The 18,665-nt window shown below is 51.7% G+C and overlaps 1 protein-coding gene across 1 annotated transcript in view; it reads right to left on the bottom strand.

Annotated features, from left to right (window-relative positions):
• The window catches only part of GTF2I (general transcription factor IIi), a 145,214-nt gene that overhangs the window by 80,913 nt on the left and 45,636 nt on the right, over positions 1–18,665 (bottom strand). Inside the window, exon 25 of the mRNA XM_040972787.1 lies at positions 11,430–11,449. Within this exon, the coding sequence (XP_040828721.1) occupies positions 11,430–11,449 (20 nt within the window). The remainder of the gene's footprint in view (positions 1–11,429; positions 11,450–18,665) is intronic.

Genomic DNA, 18,665 nt, shown 5'->3' on the forward strand with positions numbered 1-18,665 from the left:
ACTTCCCTAGCTGGGGCCAAACCCCAAGCAAACGCTGTGTACACACCTGTGCCCTGGGCTTGCTGTGGGACATCACTGCTGGGGGCTCCTGCAGCTGGCTTCCTGCCCCTCCACCCTCAAAAGTCTCTCACCCCCAAACTATATACTGAGGACTCCTTTCAGGTCCATTCTGGCATCACCTGAAAGGCTTTGTCCCTCCCCTGAAGGTCCCACCCCAGTCTCATCCGGAAGAACACCAGGAAAAGCAGGTGCACAAACCAGGACTGATGGTGGTGGGGGTAAGGGAGGGAACCCAGCAGAGCTTTGTCCTAAGCTCAGTAGGTAAATGTCTGTGTATAAGCATACATATGTGTGCACACTTGTGGCTTGTATCAGCTTTTAAATGTGCATGTGATGCCTATGGAGAAAGACAAGGAGATTGTCCTTCTGCTCATCCTTTGCCCAAATGCCCACCACAGCTGGGACTGGGTCAGGCCAAAGCCAGGAGCCTGGAACTCCATCTGGGTCTCGACAATGGGTGGCAGGTGCCTGAGGACTTGGGCCATCATCTGACTCTTCTCAGACACGTTAGCAAGGAGCTGAACCGGAAGTGGAACAGCTGGGACTCAAAGGATAGCATGTGTGAAACTCGGCATAGGCGGCTTAACTGCTGAATCCCATGAAAAAGGCAAATGTGTGCAAGTACAGAGGAAAGGGAGTGAAAAGGGAAATTTAGGATAGAGGAATTTAATTTGCTTTTTTGCTTTCTGTACTTTGCTTGCTCTTGCCTTCTGTACTTTGCTTGCTGAAGAGGACAATGAATAGCCGAACAAACATCTCATGATTTAGTTTAGATAGAGCCTGGGAACCAGAGAAAGATAAGGGGCGCCTGTAGCTGCATCCGGATTAAGTCATTAGAAAGGTCTCATGACTTCCTCTTCCGGAAGAGGAAGTACAATAAGGAATTGAGAGCAGCAGTGGAAAGTCTCCAATTGCATGGCCCCCTCCCCATCTGTGGGTTTAGCCTTTAAAAAGAATGCTGTATAAGGACTCGGGGCTGGTGTGCCTACCCTCCTGTGTGAGGAACTGACCCCAGCCCCAGCACGCTGGTAATTGAATAAAGCCTCCTGCTTTTGCATCAAATCTCACCTTCGTCGGTCATGGGGGGACTCACTCTCTCGAGGATAGACGGTAAGATCGTCCCATCTGGGGTGCCTTACAGGAGCATTACAGAAAAAACTTTTAAAAAAACATTTATTTATTTTTATTGCAAAGTCAGATATACAGAGAGGAAGAGAGACAGAGAGGATCTTTGTCCGACTGTAATGGCTGGAGCTAAGCCAATCCGAAGCCAGGAGCCAGGAGCTTCTTCTGGGTCTCCTACACGGGTGCAGGGTCCCAAGGCTTTGGGCAGTCCTAGTCTGCTTTCCCAGGTCACAAGCAGGGAGCTGGATGGGAAGTGGACATGAGGCGTGAACCAGCATCAATATGGGATTCCAGCGCTCCCAACGAGAGCATTTAGCCAATTAAAGCCATCACAAAGGACCATAGAGAAAACTTTTTTTTTTTAATTTGGAAAGTCAGATACACAGAGAAGAAGAGAGATAGGAAGTTGCTCTGTCTGCTGATTCACTCCCCAAGTGGCCACACAGCCAAAGCTGAGCCGATCCAAAGCCAGAAGCCAGGAGTTCTTTTGGGTCTCCCTCGCTGGTGCAGCATCCCAAGGTTTTGGTCTATCCTTGGCTGTTTTCCCAGGTCATGAGCTGATGGGAAGTGGAGCAGCCGGGATTAGAACCGGTGCCCATATGGGATCCCAGCCGTGTACAAGGCAAGGACTCCAGCTGCTAGGTTACCATGATGGGCCCTAAGACTTCTTCATCAGATGGTGTGGAAAGAGTTCTGTAATATTCAGATTTGAAGATTTCTTATTAAAGAATGAATGCCTTTAGAGCCAGTGTGGTTTCAAGCTTATCCTCTGCCTGCTGTTCTGATGTCCCATACGGGCTCCGGTTCAAAGCCCAGCTGCTCCACTTTGATCCGTTCCTGGCTTGCGGCTGGGAAAGCAGGCAAGGAAGACCCATGGTCTCCCTACACCCAGGTGGGAGACACAGAAGTTCCTGGCTTTGGATCAGCCGAGTTCTGGCCATAGTGACCATGTGGGGAGTGAACCAATGGATGGAAGAGCTCTCTTGTGTGTTCTGTCTCTACTTCTCTATCTATAAGATAGAGTAAATAGCAATTTAAGTAAAAAGATTTTTAAAGATTTATTTGTTTTTATTACAAAGTCAGATGTACAGAGAAGAGGAGAGACAGAGAGGAAGATCTTCCGTCCGATGATTCACTCCCCATGTGACCGCGACGGCTGGTGCTGCGCCGATCCGAAGCTGGGAGCCAGGAACCTCTTCCGGGTCTTCCAAAGCCTGTCCTCTACTGCTATCCCAGGCCACAAGCAGGGAGCTGGATGGGAAGTGGAGCTGCCGGGATTAGAACCAGTGCTCATATGGGATCCCGGGGCGCGTTCGAGGCGAGGACTTTAGCTATTAGGTCATGGTGCCGGGCCCAATTTAAGTAAAAAAAAATTTTTTTAATTTATATTTATTCTTATTAGAAAGGCAGATTTATAAAGACCAGGAGGAAGAGAAGAAGAGACCAAATCACAGTCTTGACCACTTCCGGAACGTCTGCGGTTATTTGGACATTCATTTCAGGAGTGCCCTGAGGATTAAGTTCAACTAAAGACTTCTGCAATGACACAGAGAGCCACTCCCGCGGCACTGAATGCTGTTGCAAAAGATGCTAGATTAAATGCCGCCTTCAGGAACTCCGAGAAGCGCTGCCAGCCTGAGACACCCCCACCCTCCCCCGCGGGTCGGCCGGCTGGCAGGTCCCTGGAGCAGCTGGTTCAGAGATTTCACTGAAAGCCACAGCTTCGATTTCTGGCTCAGCCAGGCGATCACGTGAGAGCTGGGGGCGGAGAGGGAGTGGGGGACGGGACTGCCGAGTGTCTTCAAGGACACTCGGAGGGCTTGCAGAGTGGAGCTTCCAGTGCAGCCCCACCCCGCACCCCCGGCAGCCGTGGCCCAGGCTTTGGGGGTGGGGCCGGCATTCCCTGCGGAGTCTAGTCCTCTGCCAGCGGGGTGTGGGGATGTGAGGCGCTGGAGTGGGGTGGGATGGGTGTCCGGGGCTCAGCCGCTGCTTCTCGCAAGTATTGGGGAGCCAAGGGCACAGAAAACCTGGTGGACGCTATGAGTCTGGGGGCTCTAAGAAGTTCTCGATGTAGCAGCAGCTGGCGCGATTTTTTTTTTTTTTTTTTTTTTTACAAAGTGTTTTCCTAGCTGTTTTCCCCGGTGCGACACGGCTGCCCTGAGAGCAGGTGGTGAGGTGCGGTTTTAAGAACAGGTGAGGGCCAAGCTCCAGAGAGGCGGAGCCAGGACTGGGGCCGGTGGAGACCACACAGCCCCTTTCTTTGTTCTCGGCCTCCAGCCAGCTTTTCTCCTTTGCAGGCTCCCACCTCCCCCGCCCCACCTCCCCGGGCAGGGTGCACTTTGTTTCCGGCTGCAGCGCCCTGAGCTTGCTTCCCCTCTGAGCTCTGTGGTTCGTGTAAAGTGAGATCCGGACGACTCCTGAGAACACTGGGATTAGCCGGGACAGCCAACCTGAGCAGGCTGGCCAGCGGGGGGTGAGGAGGAGAAGCGCCGGATTCAGACGGTTCCTAAAGCGTGAGACGCTTTCAGACGCCAACAGCACTGAACCTGAGCTTCGCTGGGCTTGGCGGGGCTAAAACGAGGACGGCCGTCTCCCAGGAGCTACCGTGACCTTGAAAAATAGGAGAACCCTGGGCACAGCGCGGTAGCCTAGTGGCTAAAGTCCTCGCCTTGCACTCTCGCTGGGATCCCCTGTGGGTGTGCCAGTTCTAATCCCGGCATCCCCGCTTCCCATCCAGCTCCCTGCTTGTGGCCTGGGAAAGTAGTCGAGGACGGCCCAAAGCCTTGGGACTCTCCCTGTCTCTGCTCTCTGTATATCTGACTTTCCAATACAATAATTAAAAAAAAAAAAAAAGTAAAAAAGAAAAGTAAGAGAATCTCACATGGCATTATTACCTAAAAAATATGGTTCAAGGGGCAGGCGTTCATTATGGCAGCTAAGACATTACCCCCACACCTGCGTTTTTCAGAAGCGCTGGGTGCAAGGCCCACCCGCCTATACTTACTAGACGACTTCCTGGGAACACTCTCCGTGTGTGTTTAGGTGGTGGGGGGAACAACTCGAGCTATTTGGGTTCTTGCCACTCCTAGGGGGGACACCTGGAGGGAATGTGGCACTTTGGCTTGTCCCAGGGTATTTGAGGAGCGATTGAGCAAATGGAAACTCTCTCTGTACTTTTCAAATCCATTAAATAGAAAATGTTTTAGAAAATAAAGCCACTTGGGCTGGGAGCCATAGCTTAGTGGCTAAAGTCCATATCTTGCACATGCCAGAATCCCATATGGGTGCCGGTTCATATCCTGGCAGCCCTGTTTCCCATCCAGCTCCCTGCTTGTGGCCTGGGAAAGCAGTCCAGGATGGCCCAAAGCTTCGGAGCCCTGTATAGGAGAACAGGAATAAGCTCCTGGCTCCTGGCTTTACAGTGGCTTAGCTCTGGCCATTTTAGCCTCTTGGAGACTAATGGAAAATCATGATTGCTCTTTCTCTATGTAATTTGCCTATCTTTCCAATAAAAACAACTTTGTTATTTCAATTGTACAGGCTCTCCTTAACTTCTGCTTTTTTTTTCTTTTTACTTCTTCCTTTTTTTTTTTTCATTTAAAATATTTTTAATTTTTTTGATGATGTTTACATAGTTGTGAAGGATGCCTGCCCACGTAGAGCACTGATTGGGCATGGAAGGGGAACAGGGGAAAGTGGATGAGACCATTGTTTCTTGTTTTCTTTTTCTTCTTTCTGCATCTGGGGGAAGGGGTGAGAAAAGGTTAGAAGCTGAACCTAGCATCCTAACAGCAGCAGTAGCCAGGGATGGTGGAGGCCACCCAGGGTCATGCCAGGGTCCTTCATGTTCAGCATGCTCCAAGGGTTCTACTCAAGTGGTTTCAATAGTTCTGAAATGCTGTTGATCTGACCGGTCCAAGGATGATGAAATCCTTTCAAAGTCCATTGGCTGACATAATCCACCTTTAGAATTTCCATTTACCCAGATATTTGTTGCCAACGCTTGGCAGGGAGAGTTGTCCTATTTGTTCTGCCCTCCATCCTCTGACATGACACTAAATGTCCTCTGTAGGCCCGAATGGGCCTGCCATATCTCTCACGTACATTTGGGCATGCCGTCCACTGCACTGTCTTCAGCAACTGAGGAGACCCAGTTCTGATACATGCATTCCACAGTCAGACCACTGATCCTGCAAAATCCTCTGTGGGTAGAGTTCTGAGTCCAGCAGTTCAGTTGTGGGGGTCCCCAAGGAAACCTTGTCTGGGGCCCAGTGTGGTAGCCTAATGGCTAAAGTCCTTGCCCTGAATGTGTCAGGATCCCATATGGGCGCCGGTTCTAGTCCCGGCAGTTCCACTTCCCATCCAGCTTCCTGCTTGTGGCCTGGGAGAACAATAGAGGACGGGAACCCTGTAACCACGTGGGAGACCTGGAAGAAGTTCCTGGCTTCAGGTCGGCCCAGCTCTGGTCTAAAAAAAGAAAAAAAGAAACTTTCTTTGACACAACCCCAGACCTGACTCCTGTGTGTGCCAGACAGTAGGGGGTCCAGTTTGGTCCATTACTCATATCACCCTGTTCACACAGTGGTGTTGCAATTGCTGGGTCAGTTCTGTTTCCAGCTCCATTTCTGATGCAAACCAATGGATGCCGAGGCCCAGCCTAACCCTGCCCACCGCACACTTAGCCCTCATATACAGTAGTGGGAACTACAGCCCACTTGGAGTGACCCCCAATAATCACCACCAGGCCTCCTCCCAGCCCTGATTCCTGTGCCTGATGGAACATACAGCAAACTAGTCTGGTCTGTCACACATCCCACTAGGCTTTTGTACACAACAGTGGGTGCTGAAGCCTAGCTCAGCCCAACTAATCTCACCACCCAGCCCATGCTTCTGCTGCCAGATGCCATTGTCTGTCTGGCCAGGCCTGCCTCCAGCGCTGGTTCTCCTGCAGCCCATCAGAGAGGTGCTCACAGTTTCCCTACTGGGCCCATTCCCAGCCTCAGGTCTTATACTTTCCAGGTGGTTCTGCGATCTAGCTTGACAGGACTCGCTCCCATTCCCAGCACTTGCCAGCTGATGTTTCAGCAAAGCCCAACCAGCCTGCACTTACTCTGGCTCCTGTATGCACCAGTGGATACGGTTGCTTAGCCCAGCCTGGCTCTCCCCCAACCCAGCTCACATGCAGGTCAACAGGTGTTGCAGCCCTGCCTGGCCTGGATTGTCTCCAATCCCAGTTCTTGCACTTACCAGCAGGAACTCTGGTCCAGCAGGGGAGCCCTCACATGTTCCCTTCTGTACTTGCTTCCCCATCCCGGGTCTCAGGGATGCTGGTAGGAGCTATGGCCCAAACTGGCATGGCTTGATTCACTTTCGCATTCACCAGCAGGTGCTGTAGCCTGGCTCAACCTAGTCTGCCCACAGTTCAGCTCATGTTGATGAGTGTTCCAGTTTAGCCCAGCTCAGTCCAGCCAGCCCCCAGTCCTGGCCCTAATGTGAACTGGCTGGTCTTGTGATCTGACCTGGCCTGTCCTACATTCTACCCTGGTTTCACATCTGTCACTGGCCCAGCTTGATCTGCCCCCAGACCTGACCCACACATATTACTGGCTAGGACTGTAAGCCGGCCTGGTCTGGGCTGCTTCCAATCTTGGTTCTTGTGCTCACCTGCAGGGACTGCAGTCTGACAAAGGAGTTCCCCAAGCTCCTCTATCAAGTCTCGTTCCAGTGGCAGATCTTGTATACACTGGTGGGTGCTTGACCCAGCCTGATTTGGCCCACGTCCTGTCCTGGCAGGTCTTTGCCCGACCAGCCTGTTCTGGCTCTTACTGTTGGGTGCTACAGCCCAGCCCTGCCTGGTCAACCCCCAGACCCAGCTCTAGCATGGTTCAGCAGATGCTGAGACCTAGTTCACCCCATCCTACACCCAGCCTAGCTCTGGAGAGCACCAGTGGGTACTGAAGTCCAAGCCAGTATGACACATCCCAAACCAAGTCCATACCCATGCCAAGGGATGCTACAAGCCACGTCTAGCCAGTTTACTGCCCCCATTCCAGCTCTTGTACTCATTAGTAGGAATCACAGCCTAGCTAGGGCATTCCTTTAGCTCCCTCACCAGGCTTGCTCCCAATGGCAGATCTTGCACATGCTGGTGGTTGCTCTGATCCAGCCCAGAAAAGCCCATCCCTGTCTTGGCCTTTGTCATTGGATGCTAGAGCCCGGGTTGGCTTGGCCCACCCCCAGTTCCAACTGTTGCTGGTGGGTGCTGCAGCCTAACCCTGAGTAGTCTGCCCCCATCCCTAGCTTTCATGCAGACTGGTAGGTGTGACAGCCTCCTCCAGCATGGCTTGCACTCCATCCTGGCTTTTGCACATCCCAGTGTGCTAAGGCGGGGGGTGGACCAGGTCTGCCAGCTTGTTGACAAGTGGAACAGCCATGCCTGGCTTGACTCACACCCAGCACTGACTCATGTGCTCACTAGCAGGAACTACAGCCAACCCAGACCCAGATCTCATGTGTGTCAGTGGTTCTAGGTCCTTACCTAACAAAGTCTGCTCCCTCTGTCTTGACATTTGTGTGTGCTGGTGGATGTTGTGGCCAGATCTGTCCCACACGCTAATTCCTGGGCACGCCTACTGGTGCTACAGCCTGCACCAGCCCGGCCTGTTCCCAACTCCAGTACCAATGAGTGTTGGGAAATTCCATGGTCATGCCTAGCTCAGCCCACTACCCCTTCCCCCGAGGCCACAGCTCTTGAGCAAAACAGTGGATATTGAAATTCCACAGGGGTGGGCCCATGTCATGTTCCATCCCAATGTTACCCGTCCCCTGCCCTGATACTGGTAGGTACTGTGATCTATCCCTGCCATGTAAGCCCCCAATCCTAACTTCTGTGTGCGCCGGTAGCTGGTGCTCAGTGTTGGTCAATGTTAAGTGGCCCATGAGCGGTCACTCACATGGGCAGGTGCATTGGTCTGACCCAGAAAGGTCCTTTAGTTTCCTTCCTCCAAACCTCTCGGCCTCTGACTACACATGGCACACCATGCCAGCATGCCAGCCTGCGGTCTGAACTGCTCCCCACCCTGTCTGCCTGGGACCCATTAACTGGGGAAGTTCTCAGGCCTTCTTGACTCTGCCAGCCTCTAACAGTTCCCATGATCCCCAAGGCCACCTACCTAGGCACCCCTCTCCTTGACTTCTAATGGAGTTATAGCCTGGCAAACACATGGGGAGTAGAAAATACAACGAGCTGAAAATGTAATCTTCTGGGCGCTTAGACTAGCACTTCCAGGGGCCAGTGAAGACACTGGAGGCAGGTGTTGCGGTTTATCAGGTTAGGCTGCAGCTTGGGACATCCACTCACATCAGAGTGACCTTTTCGAGTCCTGGCTCCTCTGCTTCGGATTCAGCTCTCCGCGGATCCACCTGGGTGAGAGACAGCAGGTGCATGGTTCAAGTACTTGTGTGCACTGCACTCACTGTCGAAGACCACACTGACTCCTAAAAATATAAGCCGTGAGTTTTTCAAGTCCCTTGGCCTCCAGGCTTGCCCACATGATATTCTTTCCATGCACTATTTCTGGCAGAACGAGAAATAAATGGGAAGCTACTGGGAAGGGCCTCTGGGAAAACAATGGCTTTTTTGGCATTTTGGCAGCAGAGATCACACGCTGGATCTGAGCCAGCGAATCTGTGCCTTTTTTTTTTTTTTTTTTACTTGGAATACAGGCTCAACACTTAAAGGGCAGGCAGCCACCCATGAACATGGGGAGCAAAATTACACTCCAGGGACGGGCCAGAAGGAGACAGATCAGGTAAATTTGCAGCAGGAACAGCCTGCGCCATCTAATACTGGCTCCTGTTTTTGTTTTAGGAAATTTATTTGGGGGCCAACACAATGGCCTCACTGCCTAATCTTCTACCTGCAACTGTTGGCATCCCATATGGGCACCGGTTCAAGTACTGGCTGCTCCACTTCCCATACAGCTCCCTGCCTGTGGCCTAGGAAAGCAGCAGAGGATGGCCCAAAGCGTTGGGATCCTGCACTGGCATGGGAAACCCAGAAGAAGAATCTCCTGGCCCTTGGCTTTGGATTGGCTCAGCTCTGGTCATCGCGGCTATTTGGGGAGTAAAGCAGCAGATAGAAGATCTCTCTCCTTATCTCTGTAAATCTGACTTTCCAATAAAAATAAATTTTAAAAATCTTTGGAAAATTATTGTATTGTTTTTGATATTGTTGACACAGTTGAGAAGGATGCATGATGCATGCCCATGTGAACCAACAACCAGTTTGAGGAGGGTTGAGGTATGGGGAATTTTTTTTTTTCCTCTTGTAGTTGGGCAAGGAAGGGAAAGGCTTACTTTTAGCAGCCAAACCACACCAGCACTCAGCGATGGGTGGTGGCCACTCGATATCACTCTAGAATCTCAGGGGTGAAAAACTGTGTTCTGAGGGTCCTATTTAAGTGGTTTCAGTAGTTTTGAAATACTGTTGGTCTCATTGCGTCAGGGTTGAGGAAATCCATCCAAGGTCCATTGGTTGACATAGATAAAAAATTGTTTTAAAGTGTTTGTTTGGAAGGCAGAGTAACAGAGTGGAAGAGGCACATAGAAAGATCTTTTGTCCGCTCTAGACACCTGCAGAAACCACCAACTCCATCCAAGTCTCCCACAAGAGTGGCAGGAACCCAAGGACTTGGGCCATTGTCAGGTGCACACAGCTATTTAGGGATGTGTGTCTCGCCACACATCCCTTAGATCAAAGGCTGATTTCAGGAAAAGAGAAATTAGGAAGTCTCCATTGCGGCCCTCTGTGGTTTCTGCTGCTTCAGCAAACATTTATTCCTGGTGGAATGCAATGCAGTCACATCCCCAAGCTTTACAAGAATAGCAAGGCAAGGGGTCTGGCGTGGTAGCCTAGCTGTAGCCTAGTGGCTAAAGTCCTCCCCTTACACATGCTGGGATCCCATATGGGCGCTGGTTCTTATCCTGGTGGCCCCACTTCCCATCCAGCTTCCTGGAAAGCAGTTGAGGACAGCTCAAAGCCTTGGGACCTTGCACCTGCATGGGAGACCCAGAATAGGCTTCTGGCTCCTGGCTTTGGACCAGCTCAGCTCTGGCCATTGTGGTCACTTGGAGAGCGAATCATGGAATGGAAGATCTTCCTCTCTATCCTTCCTCTCTGTATATTTGACTTTCTAATATAAACAAACAAATCTTACCCATTGTAAGACTGCAGGGGAGAATATATGGGAGGGGAAGAAACTTGGGGGAAGGGGGAGAGCCCAGCACCAACTAAACTGTATCAAAAAAAAAAAAAAATTAAAAAAAAAAAAGACATGTTCAGAAGCAAAAAAAAAAAAATTAAAAAAAATGGAGAGGCAAGGAGGCAAGCGGGTGGACAACAGGGTCCTTGGGTTATCTGGTATCCCTCTGTCAGTGGGGACTCAATACAGGCTGTACCCTAGGGACTGGGAAAGCCTGTGCAGAATTGGGGGTCCTGCTTGAAGGTTGAGGGAGCCCTGGCCGGGGGAGACTCCAGACAAGAAGACAAGGCTCAAGAGGGTAAGTTCAGCCTGGCAGGAAGGCAAGTAGCCCAAGGTCATTGGCTTTCCTGGGCTATTTTCAAGCCAGGAGAATCCCAGGCAGGGGCTTGGTCCTATGCAATCTGGGCTAAGGAAGCCAGAGATGGGACAGCTGTGGTGTGGCATGTCTCCCAGCCCTGGCAAGGGGCTGTCAGTTCCAACAGCAGCTCAGACACCCTCTCTGGCCTGCAGCGGACCTCAGCTAACGGCTGGATCCCACTAGACCTTCATGGGGGGCTTACAGGAACTGGGTTACATATACAACCTTGCAGTAGACTGTATGTGCAGCTGCCAGGCACCTGTTCTGGGCTTCGTACCCAGGGAGGAGAGGAGTGGGACCCCTGGCCCCCAGGCTTGGTGGAGGTGAGGGCACTGTTTCCATCTCCTGTCTCACCAAGCTGCTTGGGTTTCCACTTCCTTACTAACCACTGCACACAGTTTTCTGTTGCTTGGTCGCTTCTGCTTTGGGAAGACAGGCTGCCTGGACCCATCCCCCCCACTCCCTGGGCAGTGAGCTGCCAGGGGTGTTCAAGCGGGGATTGGCACTGGCCAAACGGGGTGATTTAGCTTCTCAGGGACTAGCTTCTCAGTTCCCCACCCCAGAGGAGAAGCCATGTTCTAGAACCTTCCAGACTTCCCCACCACCACCACCACCATCACCACGGCTCCTTTTCTCATCTGGGCTGTGATCTGGAATCCATATGGACTCCTCTTCCCTCTCTGTATTTGCTAAATCTGGTCATCCGATCCTAAGGTGGCTTAGCTTTCCCAGCCCTAATCAGATTTCCTCCCAGAAAAGGGGAGGGGGAAGGGAGAAATGAAGAGAACACACACACACACACACACACACACCAAGAATAGCACAGAGTGACTGACTATGCCAGGGAGGGCCCCAGGCCCAGAAACTAAAGCCTCAGGGGAGAGGACCCTCCCTCTTGGTGGCTCGGCCACCAGCCTCCTGTGTGTCACTCTGGGTGGTGGACGGGCTTCCTTGTACTCCCCTGGGCCCGCTCTGAGATGCAAACGGCTGCATGTGAGTTTGGTACTACCGCCTGCCATACTGCAGTGCCCGGGGTTCGAGTCCCACTCCATCTCTGAGTCTAGCTTCCTGCTATCATACATCTTGGGTGAGAGCAGAAGATGGCTTAAGTTGTTTTGTTTTGAAATTTTCTTTATTTGAAAAACAGTGTGACAGAGAGAGAGAGAGAGAAAGAGAGTGAGAGGGTTTCCACCTGCTGGTTCAGGTTGGAGCTAATCCAGGCTGAAGCCAGAAGCCCAGAATTGTATCTGGGTCTCCCTGTGAGTACAGGGGCCCAAACCCTTGGGACATCTTCTGCTGCTTTCCCACCCGTAGAAGCAGGGACCTGGATTGAAAGCAGAACAGCCAGGACTTGAACCGACACTCTGATGTGGGGTGCTGTAGGCTGCAGCTTAACTGACTGTGCTACAGTGTCAGCTCTTACAGTCCCAGAACTTGAGTCCCTGCCACTCATGTGGGAGACCCAGACTGAGTTGCAGGCTTCCGGCTAGGGTGATGGACGGAAGAGCTCTCTGCCTCTGTGATTCTGGTCTCAGGGACTGGTCCCTGGATTGCACTTGACCCTAAGAAAAGATGGAAGGTTCCCTGGGTACCCTAGCAGCAGCTGCCTGGCTGAGGCCCTGAGGAGCCTCCAGAGCGGTAACTGGATCCCACAGGCCACCGAGAGATAGAATTTCAGCTCCCGCCTGCAGAGGCTCCCTCAGGCCCCCGACGGGCACCCTGCACCTGTTGTCCTCCCTGTGCCACATGTTGCCCAAGACAGCAGGTGGCACCCGTCGTCCTCCCCAGCAGCAGCCCTCCACGTGGCCACACCCCCACTTTCTGTTTCTTTGGTGGAGTTGACCTGAGGAGCAGGACGTGCCGTACCTAACTGGAGGCAAGTAGAGGGCCGTCCTCAACTGCTTTTCCAGGGCACAAGAAGAGAGCTGGATGGGAAGCGGGGCCTGCAGGATTAGAACCTGCACCCATATGGGATCCTGGTGTGTGTTCAAGGTGAGGACTTTAGCCGCTAGGCTACTGTGCCAGACCTAAGACTCCATATTTTCTTCTTCTTCTTCTTTTTAAATAGTTAAAAAAAAAATAACAATGATTACATGGTTGATCAAGGTGGGAAAGATCAGGGTTTGGGAAAAAAATTGGGTGAATTCATTGTTTCCAAATTTGCTATTTCTTCCTGTTCTTTCTCGGGGGAGAGGAGACAGAAAGGGGGAAACCACGCATGACTTTCCACACGTCCCAGTTCCCAGGGATGAGGAACCACCTCCTCATACCAAGCCAGGGTCTCGGTGTGCGTGTATTCCGAGGGTTCTGTCCAGGTGGTTTGGATAGTTCTGAAATGCTGCCAATCTTACCAATCCGAGGATGATGTCACCCACCCAATGTCCATTGGCTCTACTCACTGAGGTTTTTTTGCTGTCATTGTTTGTTTGGGGTAGTTGTCCAGTTAGTTCTATTTTTTGGTATAGCAGTACCAAATGTCCTGCCTTATTCTCCTTTTACAACAGGGCTTGTGCCCACTGCTCCATCTTTTTCATTAAGTAGGGCATGTTCTTGCAGGCGAATCCAAATACCTAGACCAGGTGTCCCAAGCATCACCAGATCCCCCACCTGTGGCCCTTGAACCTGACATCCACCTAGTGGGAGGGCCCCGAGACCTGGGCCATGCTACCCAAGCCCCGCCAGATCCCCAACTCTTGGGGCTCACAAACCGGCACCTACCTAGTTAGGTGGATCCTGGGCCCCAGACCAGGAGACCTAAGCCTGCCAGATCCCCCACTCCCAGGAGTCACAAAACCAACACCTTTCTAGAAGGCGGGCCCCAGGATCTGGGCCAAGTGACTCACACCCCCACTAGTTTTCCTGTCCCTAGGGCTCAGGAACTCATCCCACAACACTCAGTTAAGTCCCCATGACCTGAGCCAAGTTACCTGTCCTGCCAGATTCCTGTCCCTGGAACTCACTTAGCCAGCCCCTGCTGAGCCCAGGCTGGCATGACTCTCACCTCAGTGTCCACAGTCTTACTGCACAGCCATGACTGGTCTAGTCTGGCCCCTGTTCCAGCTCCTGTTGGTGGGTGCTGCAACCTACCCAGTCCAACCTGATTGCTGTCCCGGTCCTAATGTGAGCTGGCTGGTGCTGCAATCCAATCTGGCTCCTCCTGCCCCCTGCCCTGGTTCTCAGATCTGCCAGTGGGTGTCAATGTGCTGGCCAGACTGGTCTGTCCCCAGACCTGATCCATGTGTATGCCGGCAGGTACTGTATGTAGCCTGGCATGGTAGGGCTGCTGCTAACCTTGCTCCTTGTGCTCACCTGCAGGTGTTGTGCCCCAGTGAAGGAGTTTCATAAACTCCTCCATCAAGTCTGCCCCCAGTGGCAGTTCTCCTGCACACCAGTGAGTCTTTGACCCAGGTTGACTTTGTCCACCTCCTGTCCTGACAAGAGCAGTGGCCTTGCTCAGCTGGCCACTCCCATTCTGGTTCTTGTTGCTGGTTGTTGTAGCCCAGTGCGACCTGGTCCGCGCCCAGACACAGCTTTCACATAGTTCAGCGGGAGTCAAGACCTAGTCTGGCCTGTTCCACACCAAAACTTGCTCTCACGAATACTGGTGGGGGCTGGAGTCAAGCTAATCTGTTACTTCACCGTCTCGGTGCACACCCGTGCTGGTGTAGTCTCTAGCCATGTACAGCCATCCCTATTCTTCATTCTCACCAGCAAGGAACCCCAAACTCGCTGGGGTACCCCCTTAGCTCCCCAGCAAGGAGTCTGGGTCTCTGTGCATCTGGGTCTCTCATGAGGGTAGCAGGGACTTAAGTACCTGAGCCACCACCAGCTGCCTCCCGGGCATACAGGGGGCACTGATAGGAAGCTAGAGTTGAGAGCAGAACCGGAACTTGAATCCAGGCATGGATGTGGGTATTCCAAGTGGCATCACAACTTCTCCCAGATGCCAGTTTATGAACACCTGAGAGTAAAGCACTGTGCCAAACGCTGTATGGTGTAAGCAGGATTGTGGGTAAATGATTGCGAGTGAGGCTGTATGGGAGAGTGTTAAGACTGCATATCTAGGGGCTGGTGTGATGGCTCAGTTGGCTAATCCTCTGCTTGCAAGTACTAGCATCCCATATGGGCATTGGTTCATGTTCTGGCTGCTCCATTTCCCATCTAGGTCTCTGCTTGCAGTCTGGGAAAACAGTAGAGGACGGCCCAAAGCCTTGGGACCCTGCACCCACGTGGGAGACCTGGAAGAAGCTCTTGGCTCCTGGTTTTGGATAGGCTCAGCTCCGGCTATTGCAGCCATTTGGGGATTGGACCAACAACAGAGGGATGATCTTTCTGTCTCTCTCTCTGTCACACTGCCTTTCAAATAAAAGTAAATAAATCTTTAAAAAAATAAAAAGGTCATGAGTCTTAAAAAAAGGTGTGCGTAAGGTCATGTGTGTATGATGTATATAGGGTTGTGCATGAGTGGGTGCTTGTATGTAAGACATGTGTGTGTATATGTTTGGTTGTATGTGATGTATATGGTTGTATATGTGACTGTGTGTTGTGGTTATGTATGAGCGTGTATCTAATTTGCATGTCTGTGTGTGTAGTTCTATGTATGATTGTGTGTGATTGTGTGTGTGTGTGTGTGTGTACTTCTGCCCTGTCCTTCCATCTGTCAGTCTCCTTTATCTGTGGACTCAGGGTGGGTCTGGCCTGAGCAAACCTTAGCTAACAGGTGCCTAGGCCTTGTTCACCCCTCTCCAAAGGGACCTCTATCATTCTCTTTCTTTCCTTTTTAAAAATAGGTGTTTACTTGAAAGGCAGAGTGCCAGAGAGAGGGGTTCTCTGCTGGGTCACTCCGTAAAAGGCTCCAACAGCCAACAGGACTGGGCCAGGTGGAAGCCAGCAGTCAGGAGTCCCATCTGGGTCTCCCAGGTGGGTGTGCCCCTGCACCCAAGAACTTGGGCCATTCCTCTGTTGATCTCCCAGGTGCCTCAGCAGGAAGCTGAAGGGGGAGTGGAGCATCTGAGAGCTGAACTGGCATCCCGTTGAGATGGTAATGCTCCAAGCTCTGGCTTTACCTACTGCATCACCACAACGAAAACGTCTTTTATTCTCTTTCAAACATGTAGTTTGAAACTAGATAGAGGGGCCCAGCGTGACAGCATAATGGTTAAAGTCCTCACCTTGAACATATCAGGATCCCATATGGGCGCTGGTTCTAATCCCGGGGGCTCCACTTCCCATCCAGCTCCCTGCTTGTGGCCTGGGAACGCAACAGAGGACAGCCCAAAGCTTTGGGATCCTGCACCCGCATGGGAAATCCAGAAGCTCTTGGCTTCAGATTGGCGCAGCTCCAACCATTGGGGCCGCTTGGGGAGTGAACCATCAGATGGAAGATCTTCCCCTCTGTCTCTCCTCTTTTATATATATCTGCTTTTTCAATAAAAATAAATAAATCTAAAAAAGAAAGAAAGAAACTAGACAGTCTGCCCCCAGCCAAGGGTGGCTTTTCTGCCCCTCCTCGTGGTGGCTGAGCGGAGACTCAGCCCCAGGGCCTCTCCCCACCGGGCTTGCTGGCCTAAGTTTCCAGTCTCTTGCTGGGGCTCCCAGTCCTGGCTTGGGCTGCGTTTCTCCTGATTGTGTAACCCTGCCCTTGGCCCTGGATCCTCCTAAGGCTCAGCCCCTTCCTGTGTGAGATGAAGAATAATATTTGCTTGGCAATCCCATGGGGATTAGCTGTGCACACAAAAGATCCTTGCGTAATGGCTGGGATACCGGAGATGGTTGGCAGGTAGTAGTTATGTGGATAATGACCTGTGAAAGTGCGAGTAAGGCATAGTGCTTCCGAGAGCTTCTAAAACACATTTTGATGAACACATAATATTTGTACATTTTCTAAAAATGCGGGTCCAGCGCAGTGGTCTAGCTAGCGGCTAAAGTCCTAGCCTTGAATACGCCAGGGTCCCATATAAGTGCCAGTTCTAATCCCAGCGGCCCTACTTCCCATCCAGCTCCCTGCTTGTGTCCTGGGAAAGCAGTCGAGGACGGCCCAAAACCTTGGGACTCTACACACACGTGGGAGACCCGCTAGGAAGTTCCCGGCTCTGGGCTTTGGATCAGCTCGACTCTGGCCGTTGTGGTCACTTGGGGAGTGAATCATTGGACGGAATATCTTTCCTTCTGTCTCTGTCTGTCTCTTTGCAATTAAAAAAAAAATCTTAAAAAAAAATGTGGGAAACAAAAGTTTCTGGGAGATGGAAGATAAACGACAAACATAATCAATCCATACATGCAATTAAGAAATCTTCAGGACATGGACGAGGTGACTTACAACAGATGGTGAGCACAAAGGGCTCCTGGGAGAGGGGCCCTATGGGGAAAGAGAAAATATAAAGGTACTCTTGGGCAGAGGGGAAGTGAGAGGACGGCAGATAGATGGGGTAGCTCGTAGGAGCAGGGAGAGATGCAGGGCTGTGGGGGGCTGGTTCACTGGTGTTGGCTATTTGAAAAGTGGAGGGAGACAAAGAGAGAGATCTGCCATCCACCGGGCTGGGCCGTGCTCCAGCTGCCAGGGACAACGGAACTCAAGTCTGGGTCTCCCACGTGTGTGGCAGACACCCAAGCACTTGGGCCACGGTAGGAGGACCTGTGACCCTAGAGGGTCAGCGAGCGCAGGATTACAGTTGATTGGATAATATTTGCATGAGAATAACCGAATGGCTACCTTTTGTATACCTGATTGGATATCATTTGTACAAGAACAGTTGAGTGGGGCCCGGCGGCGTGCCCGGCAGCTCCGCTTCCCATCCAGCTCGCTGCTTGTGGCCCGGGAAGGCAGTCGAGGACGGCCCAAAGCCTTGGGACCCTGCACCCGTGTGGGAGACCTGGAAGAAGTTTCTGGATCCTGGCTTCGGATCGGCATAGCATTGGCTGTTGCGCTCACTTGGGGAGTGAATCATCGGATGGAAGATCTTCCTCTCTGTCTCTCCTCTCTGTATATCTGACTTTCCAATAGATAAATAAATCTTAAAAAAAAAAAAAACCAAACAAACAGTCGAGTGGACAGCATGTGCATGAAAACACTTAATAGAATATACAAAACAAAAGGAGTTCCAAACAAGAGTAAACAGTTGATGGGTTTGGTTGCTAAGCTCAATATCTCCTCTTTTAACCCGCATAACCCTCAGTGTATAAAGTCTGATGCCACTAATAAACTTTTGACCGTCAGTCAGGGTCCACGCGTGTCATTGTCGGTTCCGTGCACCAAGTCCATCGCTGCGGGACAGCGACAGGCCACGCCCAGCTTTCCCAGGTGCACTAGTAGGGGGCTGGATCAGAAGTGTATTAGCTGGGACCCGGTGGTCAGCTGGGATGCCAGTGTCAGAGGCGGTGGTTCAACCCACTGTGCCACAGCACCGGCCCCCAAAATACAGCATTTCTTTTAAGAAAGGAAGCTTCTATTTTCTTTTCTTTTTTTTAAGATTTATTTATTTATTGTAAAGTCAGATATACAGGAGAGACAGAGAGGAAGATCTTCCATCCGATGATTCACTCCCCAAGTGAGCGCAACGGCCGATGCTGTGCCGACCCGAAGCCAGGATCCGGGAACTTCTTCCAGGTCTCCCACACGGGTGCAGGGTCCCAAAGCTTTGGGCTGTCCTCGACTGCTTTCCCAGGCCACAAGCAGGGAGCTGGATGGGAAGTGGAGCAGCCGGGATTAGAACCGGCGCCCATATGGGATGGGGGCATGTTTAAGGTGAGAACTTCCAGCTGCTAAGCCACGCCGCCAGGCCGAAGCGTGTATTTTCTCACTTTCCTTTCTTGTCCTCTCTGCCTGGGCTGGGTGGGAAACAGGAGCCTTGGGTCTTGGG

The sequence above is a fragment of the Ochotona curzoniae genome, unplaced genomic scaffold (genome assembly GCF_017591425.1).
Source record: "Ochotona curzoniae isolate NIBS_2020 unplaced genomic scaffold, NIBS_Ocur_1.0 contig_2321, whole genome shotgun sequence".
In the NCBI taxonomy this organism is placed as follows: domain Eukaryota; kingdom Metazoa; phylum Chordata; class Mammalia; order Lagomorpha; family Ochotonidae; genus Ochotona; species Ochotona curzoniae.